Below are 20,286 nucleotides of genomic sequence, written 5' to 3'. Positions count from 1 at the left end.
AATCCCAGAGCCGGTGCCTGGCACACAGTAAATGCCTGATAAGCCTTCACTGAGCGAATGTAACCCCAAAGGCTGGGTGAGGAGTAAAGCTGGGGCAAGAGGCAGAGAGGACCTCTGGGATCTGTGTGGGATAAAAGTAGGTTACTCTTAGGTGGTCTCAGGAAAGCCAGGTGGGCCCTGAGTGGGTTCCCCAGGGCTGGGAGCCCTGCCCTTTGCTGTCACCTATGTTGTCTACTGATGGAGGATTTAGGTTTTCTTTTCTTTTTCAGGCAGAAGGTGGGAGATGGGAGACAGAGCGATCTCAATTTAGCCGCCCTAAAATTCCTGTTACGGTCAGAGGACCCCTCTGCCTAAGATGCATCACATACCAGGGCGATTCCAACCTCTAGGACTCTTCCCTGGCAGGACTCTCCTCTGGGTTTCCTTCTCCTTTCCTTCTCATCCGTCTACCCTTCCTAGTTTGACCTGGCTGAGCCCTGGTGAAATCTCTGCCTTTCCTCCTCTCTGGGTCCAAGCACCTTTCACACCCTCTCTCTCCCCTTTCCTCCATCTCTGTCCAACGCCCTCTCCCTCCCCCTTCCCCCTCCTCCACTCTGCCTCCAGCTTTTTTTGGCTGCTGTCTCTTCTTCCTCCTCCTCCTCCTCCCTCCTTCCCTGACGCTGAATAATCAGGCCTGGCTGTCCTGGTTTCTGGAAATACCCGTGTGTGGGCAGTGGCTCAGGGTAGGAACAGGGGATGGATGGATGGGGGCCCCCAGGCAGCCCTGTCCCCCAGTGCAAAGACAACAAAATCCAGGGGTGTGGTCCATGCCTGTCTCCTGCTGGGGAGGGGAGGGCAGGAGGTTTATTGAGCAGTTGGGAAGGGGTGAGAATTCAGAGGGCATGGACGCAGGCCATCTCGTCTCCCAAGTCCTCCTCGTCGAAGCGGGAAAGGATGGACTCCTCGTCGCTATAGAGCGAGCTGGTTCCCTGTGCCAGCAGGTCACTGGCAGCACTGTCCATCTCATCCAGTGTCAGGCGACATGCATCTGCAATCTCCTGCTTGGCCAGGGCCACGAAACGTGGGTCTCGAGCAAAGAGGCCCAGACCCTCTGATATGAGCACCTAGGGGCACAGGTGGGATCAGTGTTGACTGAGGGCACAGTGTGCACAGAAGGTTCAGTGTGGATAAATGACGTGCCCATGAGGGCATGTAGGGAAGTCAGTGGGGGACAGGGGTGAGGAGAGGTCGTAGGGCAAAGGGATATCTACATGCACAACGTAGGACCCGGGGACTCCTTTCCTTCCTCCTCCAGTACCCACCTCCTCCCCTTCTCCCCCAACCATCTTGTCTATATGCCGTCTGGACTCACAGCCTCCACCAAGCTGTCGGCACTGCCCCTCTTCCCATGGCTGGGGTCCGAGTGGGTTCCAGGCACGTGCAGACAGGTGAAGGTGCGCAGTGGGCCACTGGATCTGCCAAGGTACCCCTCCCCCGCTGCACCCTCTTCCACCAACAACAGCGGAGCATACAGGAGCCGACCCCGCTGAGGCGGTGTTGCCCAGGAACCCTGAGCCGGAATAAACATCAGAGGGGCAGGGATGGATAAGTAGGGTATGAGGGTCTAGGACTCACTGCTGTGCCTACTCCTTTCCTTCAATATACAACTGGAGTGAAACTGAATGGGTATAAGTCAGGCTTGAGTTTATTTATGTAAGAGCGCAGAAGGTCTGGGTTTAAATGTCAGCTCTGCCACTTACTACCTGCATGATCTGGGGTAAACCTCTCTGGGCCTCAGTTTCCTCACAAGTACAGTGAGCATTGTGTGCATTCATTCATATGTGTCCTGTTCTTCAGAAGGCTCTGAGGCCAGGCACGGTGGCTTACGCCTGTAATCCCAGCACTTTAGGAGGCTGAGGTGGGTGGATCACCTGAGGTCAGGGGTTTGAGACCAGCCTGACCAACATGATGAAACCCCATCTCTACTAAAAATACAAAAATTAGCCAGGCATAGTGGCGGACACCTGTAATCGCAGCTACTTGGGAGGCTGAGGCAGGAGAACCGCTTGGACCCGAGAGGCAGAGGTTACAGTGAGCCGAGATCTCAACACTGCACTCCAGCCTGGGCAACAGAGCAAAACTCTGTCTCAAAAAAAAAAAAAAAAAAAAAAGGGCCTGATATGTGCTGTGTTTGAGAAATTCAGCCTAGGCTGCCCCCACCTCTCCAGACCCCAGACCCCAGCACCACCTCCACAGCCTCACCTGAGCCCTATTGGGCCCTGAATTTCGTCCACGATGATAGGTGCCTGGGATGGGTAAATCCTCACAACTGCCCTGGCGCTGCAGACACTGGATGGTGAAGGAGGGCTTCCGACCTGGGGGTAGGTGGGGCACCAGGGGCAAGTAGCAATGTCAGTGTTTCCCCAGATCTCTGTCCTACAGGCCCTCTGGGGCCCCTTGGATCCATCCCTGCTCTCACCTGCAGGTGTGGGGGGCAGCAGACGGCGGCGTGGTGCAAGGTGCCCATCCATGTATCTCTGAGCTCTGTGAGGTGGCAAAAGGACTGGGCACGGGGGAGTCCCTGCCTGCTCATCTAGGTAGGAGAGCCTGTGTGGGTGGGAGGGCCAGGGGTGAACTTGGGTCTGGGTCTGGGCCTGGGAGATGGGGCACCAACAGTCCTCCTCGACCCAGTTCCCACCCCTCCCCCACCCCAGCTCATGGATTCATCCCATGTGGTATGGCCAGTGTACCGATCAGGGACTTCCTCATCCTCATCCTGCTTGTCTTGACCTCTGGTTCCCTTGGGCTGAGAATTTCCTTCTTCTGGGATGGTGAAAATGAGAGCCCCAGAGCCTCTCCTGGGGAAAGTGAGGCACGTTAGGCAGACCAGATCCCTCAATATGTGGCCCTGGGCCACTGGTTCCTCTCATACCATGCCCCAACCCTTACAGAAACACTGGGCTTTTGGATTTTGTTGTTGTTGTTGTTGACGACAAGTCACATAAAATTAACCATTAACCATTTTAAAGTGACCATGGGCTTTTGTTTAATAGATGTCCATCTCATCAGAAGGACCGAAAGTTTCAAAAAAATCAAAGTTGACCTGTAGAGAGATGCCTTCAACACAAAACTGGGCATGTATTAGGAGTGGAGGGAGCCTGTAAAAGCTAGGCCCTTTATTTTTTTATTTCTATTTTTTATTTTCTGAGACGAGGTCTTACTCTGTCACTCAGGCTGGAGTACAGCGGCATGATCTTAGCTCACTGCAGCCTTAACCTCCCAGGCTCAATTTATCCTCCCACTTCAGCCTCCCAAGAAGCTGGGGCTACAGGCATGCACCACCATGCTCGGCTATTTTTTTATCTTTTGTATGGACGGGGTCTCATTATGTTGTGCAGGCTGGTCTTGTATTCCTGGGCTCAAGCGATCCTCCCACCTTGGCCTCCCAAAGTGCTGGGATTACGAGTGTGAGCCACCATGCCTGGGCAAGCTAGACACTCTAAAAAAGTTTTTAAAAATTTTTCTTTCAACTGCCTGTGTATTGTCTAAAAGCTAAGTGCTCAACATGCATTACCTCATTTCATCCTTTCTTTATCCCTGTGAAGTAAGTGCTTTATCATACCCCTCATACAGGTGAGGAGACTGAGGCTTATAGAAACGAAGTGACTAGGCCGGGCACGTGGCTCAAGCTAGTAATCCCAGCACTTTGGGAGGCTGAGGTGGGCAGATCACCTGAGGTCAGGAGTTCGAGACCAGCCTGGCCAACATGGCGAAACCTCGTCTCCACTAAAAATACAAAAAAAATTAGCCTGGCGTCATGGCGCACACCTGTAATCCCAGCTACTCTGGAGCCTGAGGCAAGAGAATCACTTGAACCCGGGAGGCAGAGGTTGCGGTGAGCTGAAATCGTGCCACTGCACTCCAGCCTGGGCGACAGAGCAGGACTCTGTCAAAAAAAAAAAAAAAAAAAAAAAAAAGAAAAAGTGATTAGCCCAAGGTCACTTAGCAAATGGCAGAGCCAGGATTTGAACTGAAAATCTTGGTTTCAAATAATGTGCTTTTTGCATTAAACCTTTGTATTGCCTTTCTCGTATGAATCTCTTATCACCCTGTATTCTTACCTGAGCCCTTGAAACACCTCCATTCTTCCCAAATTTCTGCTTGAAGGCCTCTAGGCCCTCCCTCCCACCCTCCTCAACTTCATGCCTCCTGAATTGCCTCAGTCCAGTCTCTAGTCCTTGCCTTCCCTCACAGTCTACCTCCAGACACTTGACAATACCTGTGGGTGTTGGATCCAGCCTGGGGCACACTGGGCTGACTGGAGGTGGGAGTCCCCCTATCATCATCACTGGGCCCAAGGGAGAGTGAATCTGGAAGTCTGTCCCCGACAGGCAGAGACACAGAAATCCTGGAGCCCCGGCGAGATGGGGGCTGGGAGACCATCGTGGCCTGTGGAGAGTCACAGGACTGAGTGTTGCATCCACTTTTTGGCTAAGTTATTTGGTCATATAGCGTGTCTCCCCCACAGGTCCATGAATGTGGGCCTTGCCCTCCAACAGCAGTGGTAAATATCAAATAAATAAACAAGTAAATAAATAAATAAATATTTGCGATAGGGTCTTGTTCTGTCACCAGGCGGGAGTGCAGTGGCACGATCACAGCTCACTGTGGCCTCAACCTCCCAGGTTCAAGCAATCCTCCCACCTCAGCCTCCCAAATAGCTGGGACTACAGGCTTGCACCACCACTGCTAGCTAATTTTAATTTTTTTTGTAGAGAGGCGGTTTCATTATGTTGCCAGGGCTGGTCTTGAACCTTAGGGTTCAAGCAATTCTCCCACCTTGGCCTCCCAAAGTGCTGGGATTATAGGCATGAGCCACCATTCCCAGCCTCAAATAAATATTTTTCTATTGCAGAGGGGGCTTCTCTGGGTTGGGGGGGGGCTTCTTCCCAGAAGCGGTGTCAAAATCACTCAGGGGATTGACAAAGTATTTTACAATCAAGTTCCTGGGAGAGTGAAAACTTGTCCTCACTTTGTTAGTTTCCAAGTCCTTCTCATCTTCCTCCTCCACTCCCTCCTGCCCCTCTTCTTCCTCCTCCTCACAGGTGAGGGCCTGCCGCATCTCAGGACCCAAGTCCTGCAGGCTCCGCAGACCAGCCTGTGGAGGTGGTGAAATAGGTAAGCAGGCAGCTCAGGGTCTGAACCTTCCCTCTCTGTTTCCCATGCAGGCAAGTAGGGTGGGGGAAGGAGTCCTTCAGCCACCCTGGCCCTCTGTGAGGCCTGGGGCCTCAGTTTCCTCATCTGTGGCATGGGTTTCACAAGATCAAAATGGGGGTCAGCATCAGCCACAGCGCTGTCACACATGCCCGTCCACACCAGGCCCTGTCCCGAAGACCTGAAGGGCGGAGGAGGTGCTAGGGGCGGCCTCGTTGCCTAGTAGCCCTTTTTCTTTCCTCCTCCTGAATTTGCGGAAATAGTCCTGGATCAGAAATGTGGCGTAGAATTTGCCCACGGTGACCTCCTCCTCTAGGGGCAAGGGAGAGAAGGCAAGATCACACGGGGGCCCTCTGACCCAGCCCGCCTCCCTGCTCTCTACCCACCAGCATGGACTTCCCCTCGCCCTCTGCCCAGCGCTGGTTTTGTGGTGGAGAGCGATCATCTGCCATTCAGGGACTGGCGCGGGGAACTGGGGCGGGGATAGCTCACCGTCTGGTGGGGGGATGACCTCATCTAGCAGCTTCTGCTTCATCCGCTTCCAGATCTTTTTGATGACAATCCGCAGCTCCTGGTTGGCTTGCTCCAGGTTCCCTGCGTTGGAGGAGGATGTGGGGCATGAGCCAATAGGAAGAACCTCCACAGCTGCCCCCTCACTGTTGGAGGGGTGACTTCACAAGCTGCTACCGCAGATGCACACCGCCCCCATTGGACATGGAGGGTGGGGAAACAGGCCTGGAGAATCTGGTCACCCATTTTGAGGTTCAGAGCTAGGAGAGGGGCCCATGATTCAATGAATTTGCTCTTTGCACCCTCCCCAGGAACGATCCCACTCCTGCCCCTCCCCTACACCTTCTGTCTTGATCTTCAGGGATGTCCGGACCAGGGCAAAGAGTGTGGCGTTGAATGTCACCGTCCCATCTGAGTTGAGGGGCATGTTCATTGCCACAAGTCTCTGCGAACACCAGAGACATGAAACCCACTCTGGGAAAATGCTGGGTATGCAGGAATGAATGTCAAGGGGCAGAAACCTCTGAGGATGCGATCAAATACCCCTCCCCACCCAAGGCAGATCCCTTCCCACCCTTGCCATGTGATAGCTCTCTCAGGGGCCTGGGGGTGGGCAGGTGCACAGACCTTGCAGGCTACTCGGTGTGGGCACAGCTTCCCGAATCCCAGAGGGGGCTGGATACGTCTCAGCAGGGCAACCACATCCAAGTGTTTGATGTGGCCCCTGGAGGAGGTGGGGAGGTACCACTGGATTGGCGATACCCCCTCTAGCCCTTTCTCAAGGCCCCACCAGCTCATCACTACCTCCCCCCACCAGTACCCCAGAGCTTGCCAGGGAAGAACTGGAGGGCAGTCAGAGAGGGCAGAGGATGGGGCAGTGGAAACCTTGGGGCATCTATTGACTGGGTAATGGGATGCAGAGGTCGGAGGTTTTGGGGCTAGGGGACTGTGTAGGGCGGTGCATTGTCCTCTGGATTCTAGGTAAGGGGATAGAGGGCATACTTGGCCCCAGGGTCATATTCAGACCAGATCCTCTTGAATTCATCAAGGTGATGGGGGCCCAGGATGGACCAATCTCTGGTGAGATAATCAAAGTTGTCCATGATCACAGCCACAAAGAGATTTATGATCTGTGGGCCATTGAGCAGGGGAGCGGTTAGGTGAAGGGCAGAACAGTGTCATGGAGGGATGGTGGTAGGCTGGGGTGGGCTTATATGGTCATGAGTCTGTGGGTTGGTCTTGTCATCAGACCAGCCCTCTCACCCACTCTGAAGATCTGGGCTGCCCACGTCACATCCCTGAGCCCCTCAGGGCCAGCCCCCATGATGGTGGTGGTGGTTGTTAGGAAATGGTTCTCACCAGGAAGGCACAGAGCATGAAGAAGCTGATGAAATAGGCGATGGCAAAATTGCTACCACAAGTAAACTCTTCACCAGGGCCGAAGTCAGACTCAGGATCACACCGATTTCCGGGAAGGCTGGCAAGCATTATCTCCTGCCATGCCTCACCAGTGGCACACCTGGTGGGGGTCACACAGGGGTAGCATCCTGAAGGGAAGGCTATGAAGTCATGGCAAATGGAGTTGGGAGAGGACTGGGGAATGAGGAGATGACCTACTTCTCACCAGGGGCTACATCTGGCACAGATAACATTTCAATATTTTAACAGCCAGTGTGGCCACGTTGATGACAGTCGTGTTTGCATCTTACAGATGAGGCACTGAGACCTGAGAAGGGGACGTGTCTTACAGACAGAAAGAAAATGGCTGAGGCTAGAATACTCTAACAGACTCCTCACATCATAGCCAGGAAACATCTCGGGCTGTATGGAGCCCCATGCTGCCGTGTTATTCCCATAGCTCAAGCAGTCTGAGGCTCAGAGAGGGTGTGTGGGCACCCACGGGCATGAGATGGCAGGGGAGTGAGTAGATGTCACCTGAACAGAAGCAGCACAGCCTGTGGAAAAGTCTGGAAGTTGTTGTTTCGGTTTATCTGTGTGCCATCCTGAAGAGCCACCTTGCCGAACATCTGTGGACACACCAAGGCTGTGTCAGTGGGGTGAACCCATTCCCCACCCATTTCACACCTCCTAATACCTAAAGGAGCCTCATAACCCTGACAAACAGGGCATCACTGCTGATCTCATTTCACAGATGTGTAGATTGACCCAGGGCTGTCCAGCTTGTCTGTCTACCCGCCACCCCTACTTTGGGGCTATTCCTACCCCATCCCCTGCCAGCAGAGGAGTGCCTAAGAGATGCTTCCTAGGGTCCCCACTTGCCTGCATGCCAATGACGGCATAGATGAAGAATATCATTGCGATGAGAAGAGCCACATAGGGCAAGGCCTATAGGGATGGGGGAGCGGGGCAGAGAATAGATGCACAGGCTCAGGCAGAGAACTATAAGCCCCAGAATGCACTGCTTTCCCTGGCCTGGGCCTACTGGGAGATGCAGTCCATCTCCAAACTGCCCAGGACTGCGGTGTCTCTCAAATGTGAACATAATGTTAAGTAGATAGAGTAAGGTCAGTGAGGCCAGAGGTGTGTTGGAAATTGAGAGCCCCGAAAAGAGAGAAAATTGGAATGATAATTTGGAAATGGGTATGGCATGCTGGGAGATGTAGTTCTGAGGGTTGTAAAGGGGCAGGCTGAGAAGTGTGAAATGGGGGAGAAGTATGGTCAAAGGGATGAGGTGGGGAATTACCTGGAAGGACTTGATGAATGTCCAGAGCAATGTGCGGATCCCTTCACCCTTACTGAGAAGCTTGACCAGCCGCATGACTCGGAAGAGGCGAAAGAAGGTGATGGAAATGCGGGAGCTGTCCTCAGAGCTCTGGGGTGAGGGGTGCAGTAGGGATGCTCAGTTTGCATTTACTCCAGCTATCTCCCTATCTCATTCTTTGACCCTCCCAGTACCCAAATCACTCAGGCCCCAGGGTAATCCGGAGGGATGGAGGGACAGAGGGACATGGGAAAAGAAGCAGAGAGTCCTTGTTATGAGAGTGGGCTACCTCGCCAAGGTGGCCACCATTCTGGAGGGAGATATGACCAAGAAAAAGGTGATAGGGGAGATGATGACATCATAGGCCCAAATGAACAAGGCAAGAAATGATGGAGCATATATAGGGGGTGATGGTGGGGTCATTATACAGGAGACAATGGGAAAGTTTATATGGTAGTGGATTAGGATGGTTGTGGAAAAAGTTGGTAATGGGAGTGGAAGGGAGAGGAGAGAGTAAAGGAGGTGATGGATCAGAGACATTGGAGCCAATAGAGGAAATGATGGATCCAGTGGTGTCATGGAGATGATGGAGATGAGAACCGATGGAGGAGCCAATGGAGAAGCCAGTGATGGAGATAGGGAACCAGCAGCATTGTCAGTTGAGGCGACAGAACCATGTAGTACCCAATGGAGGTGATGGAGCCAATGATACAGTCAGTGATGATGACAGAGCCATGAAAGAGCCAGTGTCAGAGACGATGAAGTTGGTGGAGAAATGAAGCCAATGAAGTCATCAGAAAAGATGGAGCCAAAGCAGGAGTCAGTGGACATGACGGAGCCAATGGATGGGGAATGTAGAGGCAATGAAAGAGATAACAGAAATAACAGGAGAGGCGTTTCAGGAGATGGTGGAGCCAGTAGATAGGTTACAAAATGGAATGAGGAAGCCGGTAGAGGGGGACTTTGGCTGAACCCAACAGGGACTCAGAAGAGATAGAGCTAGAATGAGAAGCACTGAGTCTCCAGGAGTAGGGAGGATATGCGTGGGAACCACCTACCCACATGAAAGGGAGCCCCAGGATAGAGGTGAGGGAAGGTGTGTAGGGTGAGAGTGGATTAGTGGAAAGGCCAGTTCTCACATTGACTTCAGTGACGGCAATATCTACTACGCTGCCCACCACGATAAGAGCATCAAACGTGTTCCAGGCGTCAGTAAAGTAATGCTGCAGGCAGGAGAAAAGTAGTGCCCTGTCTTCTCAAAGCTTGCAAGCCAGGGTAGGGGGCCAGTAGTAGTAGGGGGTGCTGGAGGCGGGCAGGGCTTGGCTTGGATCACACGATGGGCCTGCACCTGAATCCTTCTCACTCCCTAGACTCACTCCCTGGTTGCTGCCCACATCCCCAACCCCAGAGCTCTGCAATACACTCCACTCCCAAGGAACTCATCCACTGGTGGGTGGGGCTAGAGCAGGGGGGCCACCTTGGGCTTGAAGGCGATGATTTTGAGCACCATCTCAATAGTGAAGAGACCAGTGAAGACCATGTTGAGGATGTCCATGGCGTAGTTGAAGGGAGCAGTCTGCTCATAGTGCTGCAGGAGAAAATCAGGTTGAGATGGAACCTGAGGCAGAGACCCCCCACACCCAACCAAATATTCCCTGGCCTGGGCTGAGGCGAGTCTGGGGACATGATCACACTGTGGATTGGTCAAACCCCTTGCACTGTCTGCCTCCCATTGTGGATACTGGAAAGTTTAGTTCTTGATTCCTAGCTTTTCTTGTAGCTAGGCAAGGCCAGGTTGACTAATGAGACATAAACATAAATCTGCTGTTGGTTAGCAGCTTCTGTAAACAATATTTTGCTTTCCAATGAAAGGATCAAATAAGGAGAGTCCCCAGGTACAACTCTCCCTGCCTTGAGTGTGGTTTTGATGCCTGGAGCTGTGACCATGAAACAACAATCATGAGAATGAATGCCAACTTGCTAAGAATGGTAAAGCAGAAAGACAGAGCATGGGTCCCGGATGAACAATGAACAAACAGCCTACCTCTGCACTTCTCAATACCTGAGATAATTACCACAATTCATTGACTCCAGGATGCACATCTTTTTTACATTTTAGAATATCTGAAATTGGGGTGCATTTTATAATAAATGGCAACTTGCAATGGCCACTGGCTACCTTTTTTTTTTTTCACATTCTTACATCTCTGAAATCAGGATGCAACTTACAAGTACTGGCCATGGACTTGAAGAAATATGGCAAATGTCTTTATCGCTTAAGTCACTATTAGTTAGCAGGGGGTTTGTTACTTGCAGCCTTAAGTGTTCCTAACGGTTCCCAAGGGATTGTGTGGAGATAATAGGGTCAGGAGTCTGGCGGGGTTCAGGCAGGGATCTCAGACCTGCATGGCTAGGGCAACTGTGTTGAGCAGGATGAGCAGGAACATCAGGTACTCGAAGGCAGCAGAGTTCACAGCGGCCCACACACGATACTGATGCGGGTTCTTGGGGATGTAACGACGGAGTGGCTGGGCCTTGAGGGCATATTCCACACACTGACGCTGCATACCAGGGCAGGTCATGAGTGAGCAGTGGGGTCCTGAGGCAAGGAGGGAAGGGTTGGTGACCATCCACAGGGGGTCAGGGGTCAGAGGTCACCTGGTTCTTGTCCAGCTCACAGTTTTGATACTCCTGCTCGCCCTGGGCACGGAAGGTGATGATGACGAAGCCCACGAAGATGTTCATCATGAAGAACGCAATGATGATGATGTAGACAATGAAGAACACTGAGATTTCCACACGGTAATTATAGATGGGGCCGTGGTCCTCTGCATATGCATCGATGGCCTTGTATAGCAGTCTGTGGGAGCCAGAGGGGGGTAGAGGTAGGGGCAGGTGAGGGGATATCCCAGCCCCTTCAGACCTACCCCCAGTCCACTTATCAGAGACACCCCAGAGTTTCCTGCCCGGCACCCCAAAGACCCCTAAATCTCCTGACCTAACCACCTGGGACCTCCATACATACTCTAAGAGACCCCTGCCAGACCCTCAAAGAGTCCAAATCCTCTGTCCCATGCTCTCAGAAATCCCCATACAGTCCTCCAGAGAATCTCCATTCAGACCCTCAAAGACCCAGAAATCCCCTAAGTTTCCACAGACCTTCAAATCCCCTTCTCCAACCACCTGGAGACCCCCATGCACCTCCCCAGAACTTTCACACAAGCCCCCAATGATCTGTAAATTTATCCCTGTCCATCAACTTGAATCCCCACTCCATCTTCCCACAGAGCCCCACAATGAGTATCCCAAAGACCTGCACAGCTTTCTAGAAATCCCTGAATCCCTGCTTCATCTCTTCAGAGACCAATCCCAGTCCCCTCAAACCTCCACTCTGTCCCCCCAAACCATCTCCAATCCTTTCTAGGCTTCTATCTAGCTACCTAGTCCCTTAGAGACCCCTGTCTAATTCCTGGAGATCCCTCACTCAAGTCCCCAAAGAACTCCCACCCAGCTTCTGGGAACCCCACCTCTACAGTCCTCCGATACACTCACCACTCTCTAGAAAAACCCTATCCAGTCTCGAGAGACCTTCGTCACATCCCCAAGATACACTCCCACCCATTCCTAGGAGATCCCAACCCAATCCTGCAGAGACCCCTGCCCTATCCCCTGATAACCCCAGGGCCCTGTCCCTCACGCAGGCCAGCCTTCAAAGGTGGAGACAGTGAACAGGGCCATCATGGCCGAAAGGACATTGTCAAAGTTGAAATCACTGTTGACCCAGAGCCGCTCCCGGACCAGGGGCCGTGACACATCTCCATCTGGGTACACCAGGAAGGAGCCCCTATGGATGTTGCAAACAGGTTAGATGGGTGAGGAGGGGAGAGGAACTGGGGAAATGTTCTGGGGTCTCCAGCAGGGAGGCAGCAGGACATAGTGGTGGAGCAATATGGTCTGGGTTCAAATCCTGTCCCTCCATGTCCTGGCTGGGTGATCTTGCACATTTACCCTTTCTGTGCTTCCATTTCCCCACTCTAAGAAATAAGGATAATAACAGAATTGATTTCCTGGCTTGTCACAAGGATCAATAAATGTCACAAGTCAAGACATGAGACTAGTGTCTGGCACATAGTTGGCATCATTTCATCATCACCATTATTCTCATCATCGCCTGCCAGGAAAAAGTAAAATAAATAATAGCCAACGTTTATTAGCATTAACTATATGCCAGGCACTGAGCTAGATTTTCTTTTCTTTTTTTTTTTTTTTGAGACAGAGTCTCAAAAAAGACTCCACCCAGGCTGGAGTGCAGTGGCATGATCTCGGCTCACTGCAACCTCCGCCTCCCGGGTTCAAGCGATTCTCCCTCCTCATCTTCCCGAGTAGCTGGGATTACAGGCGCACAACATCAAGCCCAGCTAATTTTTGTATTTTTAGTAAAGATGGGGTTTCACCACATTGGCTAGGCTGGTGTCAAACTCCCAACCTCAGGTGATCTGCCTGCCTCAACTTCCCAAAGTGCTGGGATTACAGGCGTGAGCCACAGCGCCCAGCCCAAGCTAGGTTTTCTGTGTAGCAACTTTACATTGTACAAAGTACATTTTCCATGTAGTAGCTCATTTACTCTTCACAAGAGCCTTGTGAGATAGCCCTGTTTTTCAGCTGAGTGAAATGGAACTGAGTAAGTTTAAGAAATGTAACTAAGTCTCATGAAGTGGATTTGAACCAGTAACGTCTGACTTCACAGCCCAGGCTTTTAACTACCCTCTACAGGAGTCTCAAGATGGAAGCTGGGGGCTCAGGGTGGGGGTGGTGATTGCTAAGGGTCTGGAGTGGAATGTAGGTCACTTGGGGAATGTGGAGAGGGATTTGGGGGAGGTATCAGGGGGACCTCCGAAGACTTGGTGAGATCTGAAGGCCTCTGCAGTTCTTGGGACAATTCTGGGACTATATCTTTGGGCCTTGGTGAGATCTAGGGGCTGTATAGTCTTTGGGAGGGGTCCTGAGCTCCGTGGAGGGCAGGGCCTTGGGCACTCACTTGCATTCTTGAGGGGTGTGTTTGGCCTCGTCCGTGCAGGTGTAGAATTTCCCCTGTAGAGAGGATGTCTGTCATATAGGTTCACCCTTCATCACGCTCCCGCCCGGACCCCTGCCTGGCATTCCCTCCAGTGTTTGCCCCACCTTGAAGAGCTGCACCCCGATGCAGGCGAACATAAATTGCAGTAGTGTAGTGACAATCATGATGTTCCCGATGGTCCGGATGGCCACAAATACACACTGCACCACATGCTGCGGGCACCCAAGCATATGGCTACTGAACACTACAGGCCACAGTGGTCATGAGGCAGGGACTCTGGATGTAGCTCAGGGACTTGGGCTGGGGACATGTGGTGATGGGTCAGAGATGTATGATTAGCAACATGTGTTCAAAAGGCAGTGTTAGGGGCTAGAGATGTGTGGGCACCCACCAGGAATAGGTGTTTGCCGGGTGGGGATCTGTGGCCACCCGTCAGGGAGCTGGGTCTGAGAAATGTGGCCACTGGTAGAAACATATGGTCACTTGGAAGGAACATGGGTCAGGCCACACGGCTAGTGGTCAGGGATGTGTATTTACGTGTCAGGTCCAGGCTGTATGGTCACGCATCAGTGGAAATGGTCAGTCTGATCAGTGATCCTGGCCCCAGGGGCAGGGCAGGGCCTGGGTCCTGTGGGTTTGGGTGCGGTGGGGTTACCTTGAGTCCCTTGGCCCTGTTGATGGCTCGGAGGGGCCGCAGTACTCGCAGTACGCGCAGAATCTTCACCACTGAGATGGCGCTGGAGCTGGGGAAGGGGCAATCCTCAGGCATTGGCCCTGGCTGGGCCCCGGCTGTGAGAGGAATGGGGTGGGCTGGGGAGCTGTCACTTACTGGATGCCAAAGGAGATGAGGGACACACTGACCACCAGCAGATCCAACATATTAAACCAGCTACGGCAGAAGGAGCCGCGGTGCAGGAAGGCCCCAAACACTGTCATCTGGGGACGGGACATGAGGCTAGACTCCAGACCTGGAGGTGGTGGGGGTTGGGGGAGGTGGGGATGGGGACCGGAGAGGTGGGCTGCAAGGACCGGTGGGGAGAGTGCTGGGGCAACTGAGGGTAGAACTGGAGTCCCATTAGTCACCTTTAGTAGAATCTCCACAGTGAAAATGGAGGTGAAGGCATAATCGAAGTAACCCAGAATCTGGGGTGTGAGAAAGAGTGGGGAGCCACTGAGTCATGACTGAGGGGGATCCTAGGTGACTTCTCAAAAGGCTTGGCCATCAGAAAGATTAGGGTTTAAATTTGGACTCTTCTGCCTCTACCCAGCTACATGGGCACCCTTGGCCTGCTTAACCTCTCTGAGCACAGCTTCCTCCTCAGTCAAATATTGATCTCGCCCCTGGTGCTTCCCCGTGTGTTGCACACACCGTAAAGGCTGGTACTGCATCAGCTGCCATTAACAAGCCTCTCTCTAGGCTCACCTAGGGCTCTTCTCCTTATCTCCACCCTGCCCCAGCTTGTGCCCACGAGGACACCCCTAGGAGTGTCCCCTCAGCTCCTATCTCCCAGCCAAAGTCTCACGTGGTTGCGGAAGGAGTGGGCTCGGATGGGGTCCTCAGCGGCCAGGGACACACTGCTGAGGATGATGAACACCAGGATAAGATTGGTGAAGACATGATGGTGGATGAGGGTGTGGCAGCCCTTCCTTAGCCTGTGGAGAGGGAGTGGGCCATGGTCAGAACTCAGGACCACAGAACTGATCAGGGATTCCAAGGGATACAGCTCTGGCCCTGATGCAACACCCATGCCCCCACTCCCACCTTGGCTGCTCCATGGTCCTCCACCTGCCCTAGCCCCTCCTGCCTTACCCCCTGCCACTTCCAGCACTCACGGATTGGTTTGGCTGAGGCAGAAGAAGGCGCTGCCCTCAGGGATGGGTACCACCTTCTCCTTGGGTACAACTTCCTGCAGGAGTTCCACACCGCCTGCACCTTCTTCCTCTTCTTCCTCTTCTTCTTCCTCCTCCTCCTCCATGTCTGGCACCAGAGAAAAGCAAAAAAGAAAATTAATTGAGCAAGTTGATGTAAAACACCCAGAAGAGTGTTTGCCACATGGCCAATTCTTCCCATTTCCCTGCTAGAATGTCAGCTCCTCCAGGAAGGTATTTTAGTCTGTTTTGTACGCTGCTATGTCCGCAGCACTTAGAACAGTGCCTGGGACACAGTAGGAGCTCAGCAAATGTGTGTTGAATGAATGTTGTGTACACAGACTATTTTATAATAAAGGCTCTGAGAAGTTCAGCAGTAAACAAAACGTGTTTCTCTTCTTCTTACTTTTCTTTAGAGATAGGGTCTCACTCTGCTCCCCCAGGTTGGACTTCAGTGGTGCCATCATGGCTCACTGCAACCTTGAACTCCCGTGCTCAAGCAACCCTCCTACTTTAGCCTCCCGAGTAGCTGGGACTACAGGCTTGCATCATCATGCCTGGCTAATTATTATTATTATTTTTTAAGAGATGGGGTCTTGCTATGTTGCCTAAGCTGCATTTCTCTTCTTTAACCTCAATGTTCCCAAACGTTGCTGACCACATACCAAGTCTGTTATTTTCAGGATGATCTTGGAAAAGGCCGATCTCTGGAGAGAAGGGTCTCAGGGGTCAGGAGCTGTCTGCCTGAGCTCTGTCCCCAGGGTCCCACACCTGCTCCACCTGGCCCTGCCTACTTGCCTGCTCCTTCCCTCCTTGTACCCTCCTCTTCCTCTTTCTCCACACCAGGCACCTGAGGACAGGAAGACGGGGGTCATCAATGGTGAGGGAGACACAGGGAATGGACACAGGGGAAGCATGGAAGAAATGCAATAATAGGGGAATGAATAGGCAGAGGATGAAGGTTAAAGACATGCACATGGCTGGGCGCAGTGGCTCATGCCTGTAATCCCAGCACTTTGGGAAGCTGAGGCAGGTGGACCACTTGAGGTCAGTGAGTTTGAGACCAGCCTGGCCAACATGGTGAAACCCTGTCTCTTTCAAAAATAACAAAAATTAGCCGGGTGTGGTGGCACTCGCCTGTAAATTCCAGCTACTCAGGAGGCTGAGGCAGGAGAATCTGTTGGACCCAGGAGGCAGAGGTTGCAGTGAACCCAGATGGCACCACTGCACTCCAGCCTGGGCGACAGAGTGAGACTCTGTCTCAAAATAAAACAACAACAACAAAAAACCAGACATGCACACATAGACAGGTAGTGGTGGGAGTAGGAGGTGTAGACAGTGCCCAGGCATCTAACTCACCAGGCCTTCATTCTCCGGTGGGAGGTCCTTCTCACTGCTCTTCTCCCTGTGTGAGGAAATAGGGGTGATTGCTGCAGATGGGCAAAGGGGGATCGATACAGTCAGAACAGACCTTTCTTGAGTCCCATAGAACCTTCTTGCTTCGCTCTTCCCCATTGCCCGTCCCAACAGTCTGTTCTCAAAGCAGCCAGAGGGAGCCTGTTAAACCCTGTCTGGGACATCCCAACTCTGCCCACAACCCTCCCACGGCTCCTTAATTCAGGAAAAACTACAGTCCTCACCCTGGCCCAGAATGCCCTCAATCTGGCCCCCCATTTCCTCCACTGACCTTTACTCCATACCACTCTCCTCCTTCGTCACTCCATTCCAGCCTCACTGTTTTTATTTTTATTTTTTTGAGATGGAGTCTCACTCTGTTGCTTAGGCTAGAGGGCAGTGGTGCAATATTGACTCACTGCAACCTCCACCTCCTGGGTTCAAGCGAGCTTGTCTAGCTAATTTTCTTTTGTATTTTTAGTAGAGACTGGGTTTCACCGTGTTGGCCAGGCTGGCCTCGAACTCCTAACCTTAGGTGATCCACCCTCCTCGGCCTCCCGAAATGCTGGGATTACAGGTGTGAGCCACTGCACCCGGGCATCGCTGGTATTTTTTTTGAAAGTGCTAAGAATGCGGCCAGGTGCGGTGGCTCATGCCTGTAATCTCAGCACTTTGGGAAGCTGAGGCGGGTGGATCACATGAGGTTAGGAGTTCAAGACCAGCCTTGCCAACATGGTGAAACCCTGTCTCTACTAAAAATACAAAAAATAATAAAAAATTAGCTGTGTGTGGTGGTGTTCGTCTGTAATCCCAGCTACTCAGGAGGTTGAGGCAGGAGAATTGCTTGAACCTGGGAAGCGGAGGTTGCAGTGTGCTGAGATGGCACCACTGCACTCCAGCCTGGGTGACAAGAGCAAAACTCCATCTCAGAAAAAAAGAAAAAAAAAGTGCTAAGAACATTAGCACCCCAGGACCTTTGCACTTGCCACTCCCCTTTTGAATACTCTTCCCCCAGATATTTTCATGGCTCACTCCTGCACTTCATTCAAGTCTCTGGTGAAATGTCATTTCCTCATAGAGACCTTCCTTGCCAACCTTAACCCCAAAGAGCAATCTTCATTTCTTGCTGTCCTTTCATTCTGTTTTATTTATCTTTGTTACATATTATTAACATATATTATATATTCATTTGTTTATATTTTTCTTGCCTTCCTCAACTAGAATGTTAGTTCCATGAAGGTGAGGACTCTGTCTGCCTTGACCCCTGTTGTCTCCTTAGCATCTAGAACAGGACCTGGCACACAGTAGGCACTCAATAGATGCATGTTGAATGAATGAGGACTGGCAGGTGGTATCTGGAGATGGGGATTACCAGGGTGTCTAGAGGCATCTCTGGTGGTGGGGGTGTCTGAGGGGTTCCCAGTTAGGGATTCCAGAGAGAGACTGTGTTAGGGGTGGAGCCAGATCTCACCCGCCCTTGTCCTTGGCAGTGCCTGCATCTCCACTGGCCAGGTTGTCCACAGCAATGGCAAGAAACACGTTCAACAGGATGTCTGGGATGAGCTTAGGCTGCAAAGGATGGAGAAGCACCCTGCCTGTAGACCACCCAGGTCCCCCTACCCACCCCCACTCCACCATCATCCAGCCCCACAAAGCTCCAAGGATACAGTTGCCACAGATGAAGAGAATGATGAAATAGATGCACACCAGCATTCCTGGGAAGAAGGGACCACCGTATGCCATGATACCATCATACATGACCACATTCCAGTCCTCACCTGTCAGGATCTGGGGGGTGGAAAGTCACCATGGAGCTCTTGGACCCCCTCCAACTCCAGGGTCTCCCCGACCCACCCATCCCATGGTCTCCAGATCCCACCTGAAAGACAGTGAGAAGGGCCTGGGGGAACGTGTCAAAGGTGCTTCGCTTGGTGTGGGTCTGGTCAAAGTTGAACTTGCCCCCAAACAGCTGCATGCCAAGCAGGGAGAAGATAATGATGAAGAGGAAGAGGAGAAGCAGCAAGGATGCGATGGATTTCATTGAATTGAGCAGGGATGCCACCAGATTGCTCAGAGATGCCCAGTGTCTGCAATAGAAATGGGAGGCGGAAGGGTCGATGCCATGTCCACTGGATGTGGCTGGAGCATCAGGAGCCGGGTCAGGGCTCCAGCTTGGGATGCACCTGGGAAGGTTCGGCTCAAATAGCTTTGGTGTCAGGGTTAGAACTGATTTTGGAGTTGGGGTGAGATGAGAGTAAGAAGTGGGGGAGGCTGGGCACGGTGGCTCATGCCTGTAATCCCAGCACTTTGGGAAGCCGAGGCGGGCAGATCATGAGGTCAGGAGATCGATACCATCCTGGCTAACATGCTGAAACCCCATCTCTACTAAAAATACAAAAAAAAAAAAAAAAAAAAAAAAAATTAGCCGGGCGTGGTGGTGGGCGCCTGTAGTCCCAGCTATTTGGGAGTCTGAGGCAGGAGAATGTCATGAACCCGGGAGGTGGAGCTTGCAGTGAGTCAAGATCACACCACTGCACTCCAGCCTGGGCGACAGAGCGAGACTCTGTCTAAAAAAAAAAATAAAATAAAATAAAGAAGTAGGGGAAAGTTGAGAGTTTGGTGTTAGAGTTGGTGTTGGGGTGTAATGGGAGATTGGGAGATAAGGTTACTATGGAGGGTTTTTTTTCTTTTACTTTTTCCTTTTTCTTTTTTCTTTTTTTTTTCTTTTTTTTTTTTTTTGAGATGAAGTCTCACTCTGTTGCCCAAGCTGGAGTACAGTGGCACAATCTCAGCTCACTGCATCCTCTACCTTCTGAGTTCAAGCGATTCTCCTGCCTCAGCCTCCTGAGTAGCTGGGACTATAGGCACGTGCCGCCACGCCCGGCTAATTTTTTTGTATTTTTAGTAGAGACAGGGTTTCACTACTTTGGCCAGGCTGGTCTTGAACTCCTGACCTCGTGATCCACCCGCCTCAGCCTCCCAAAGTGCTGGGATTACAGGCGTGAGCCACCGCACCCAGCCTAGGATGGAGGTTTAATCAAGTTGGTGAAGCTAGAATTGGGCTTCAGGTTGGGACTGGGCCTGGTGTTGGGGATGGGGTTGTGACGTATTTGGGGTTGGAGATGGAGTTAAGGACAAGTTGTGGTTGAGGGCTGGGATAGAGGAGGGGATGGGATGAGACTGGGGCTGAGAATGGAAATGGAGTTGCAGTTGAAGATAGGGTGATAGGTAAGGGGTTAGGGACATGGGGGTTCTGTTTGGGGAATGAGGATGGTATTATGGTTGGTGGTTAGTGACAGGGATGGGGCTGGGAGTTAGGGATGAGGTGGGAGATGGGGTTGGGCTTGGGAATGGGTGTTAGGGTTGTAAGTGGGCTCATAGGTGACCTGTGGTTGGGGTTTGGGATCAGAGATGGTATTGTGGTTGGGGTTTGGGATGGGGTTTGGGTTGGGAATGAGTATGGGATTGGAGAAAAACGTTAGAGCAGGAGTTGAGGTTGAGGAAGGCGATGGAAATGGAG

General features: G+C 52.1%; 1 protein-coding gene across 4 annotated transcripts in view; it reads right to left on the bottom strand.

Moving 5' to 3' along the window:
- Window positions 1-810: 810 nt before the first annotated feature.
- Window positions 811-20,286, bottom strand: part of CACNA1F (calcium voltage-gated channel subunit alpha1 F) — a 25,839-nt gene continuing 6,363 nt past the window's right edge. Inside the window, exons 12-44 of one of the 4 annotated variants that reach the window (XM_007991705.3) lie at window positions 18,646-18,853; window positions 18,434-18,554; window positions 18,238-18,319; window positions 16,731-16,776; window positions 16,170-16,221; window positions 15,336-15,480; window positions 15,026-15,155; window positions 14,586-14,645; window positions 14,332-14,438; window positions 14,158-14,245; window positions 13,607-13,714; window positions 13,464-13,516; window positions 12,123-12,269; window positions 11,084-11,285; window positions 10,828-10,986; window positions 9,903-10,013; window positions 9,565-9,648; window positions 8,408-8,536; window positions 7,984-8,049; window positions 7,639-7,730; window positions 7,063-7,222; window positions 6,706-6,833; window positions 6,331-6,427; window positions 6,046-6,148; window positions 5,686-5,787; window positions 5,375-5,505; window positions 5,012-5,137; window positions 4,259-4,428; window positions 2,730-2,837; window positions 2,459-2,586; window positions 2,242-2,354; window positions 1,352-1,549; window positions 811-1,103 (exon numbers count right to left, since the gene is read on the bottom strand). In XM_007991705.3, coding sequence (XP_007989896.1) covers window positions 873-1,103; window positions 1,352-1,549; window positions 2,242-2,354; window positions 2,459-2,586; window positions 2,730-2,837; window positions 4,259-4,428; window positions 5,012-5,137; window positions 5,375-5,505; window positions 5,686-5,787; window positions 6,046-6,148; window positions 6,331-6,427; window positions 6,706-6,833; window positions 7,063-7,222; window positions 7,639-7,730; window positions 7,984-8,049; window positions 8,408-8,536; window positions 9,565-9,648; window positions 9,903-10,013; window positions 10,828-10,986; window positions 11,084-11,285; window positions 12,123-12,269; window positions 13,464-13,516; window positions 13,607-13,714; window positions 14,158-14,245; window positions 14,332-14,438; window positions 14,586-14,645; window positions 15,026-15,155; window positions 15,336-15,480; window positions 16,170-16,221; window positions 16,731-16,776; window positions 18,238-18,319; window positions 18,434-18,554; window positions 18,646-18,853 — 3,985 coding nt within the window. In that variant the 3' untranslated portion in view covers window positions 811-872. The remainder of the gene's footprint in view (window positions 1,104-1,351; window positions 1,550-2,241; window positions 2,355-2,458; window positions 2,587-2,729; window positions 2,838-4,258; window positions 4,429-5,011; window positions 5,138-5,374; window positions 5,506-5,685; window positions 5,788-6,045; window positions 6,149-6,330; window positions 6,428-6,705; window positions 6,834-7,062; window positions 7,223-7,638; window positions 7,731-7,983; window positions 8,050-8,407; window positions 8,537-9,564; window positions 9,649-9,902; window positions 10,014-10,827; window positions 10,987-11,083; window positions 11,286-12,122; window positions 12,270-13,463; window positions 13,517-13,606; window positions 13,715-14,157; window positions 14,246-14,331; window positions 14,439-14,585; window positions 14,646-15,025; window positions 15,156-15,335; window positions 15,481-16,169; window positions 16,222-16,730; window positions 16,777-18,237; window positions 18,320-18,433; window positions 18,555-18,645; window positions 18,854-20,286) is intronic. The other 3 variants (XM_073013718.1, XM_073013719.1, XM_073013717.1) reach the window with 3 other exon arrangements.

Source organism: Chlorocebus sabaeus, chromosome X (genome assembly GCF_047675955.1).
Source record: "Chlorocebus sabaeus isolate Y175 chromosome X, mChlSab1.0.hap1, whole genome shotgun sequence".
Taxonomy (NCBI): domain Eukaryota; kingdom Metazoa; phylum Chordata; class Mammalia; order Primates; family Cercopithecidae; genus Chlorocebus; species Chlorocebus sabaeus.
Note: the sequence above shows the minus strand (reverse complement) of the source record. Positions and strands in the feature narration are given on the sequence as shown.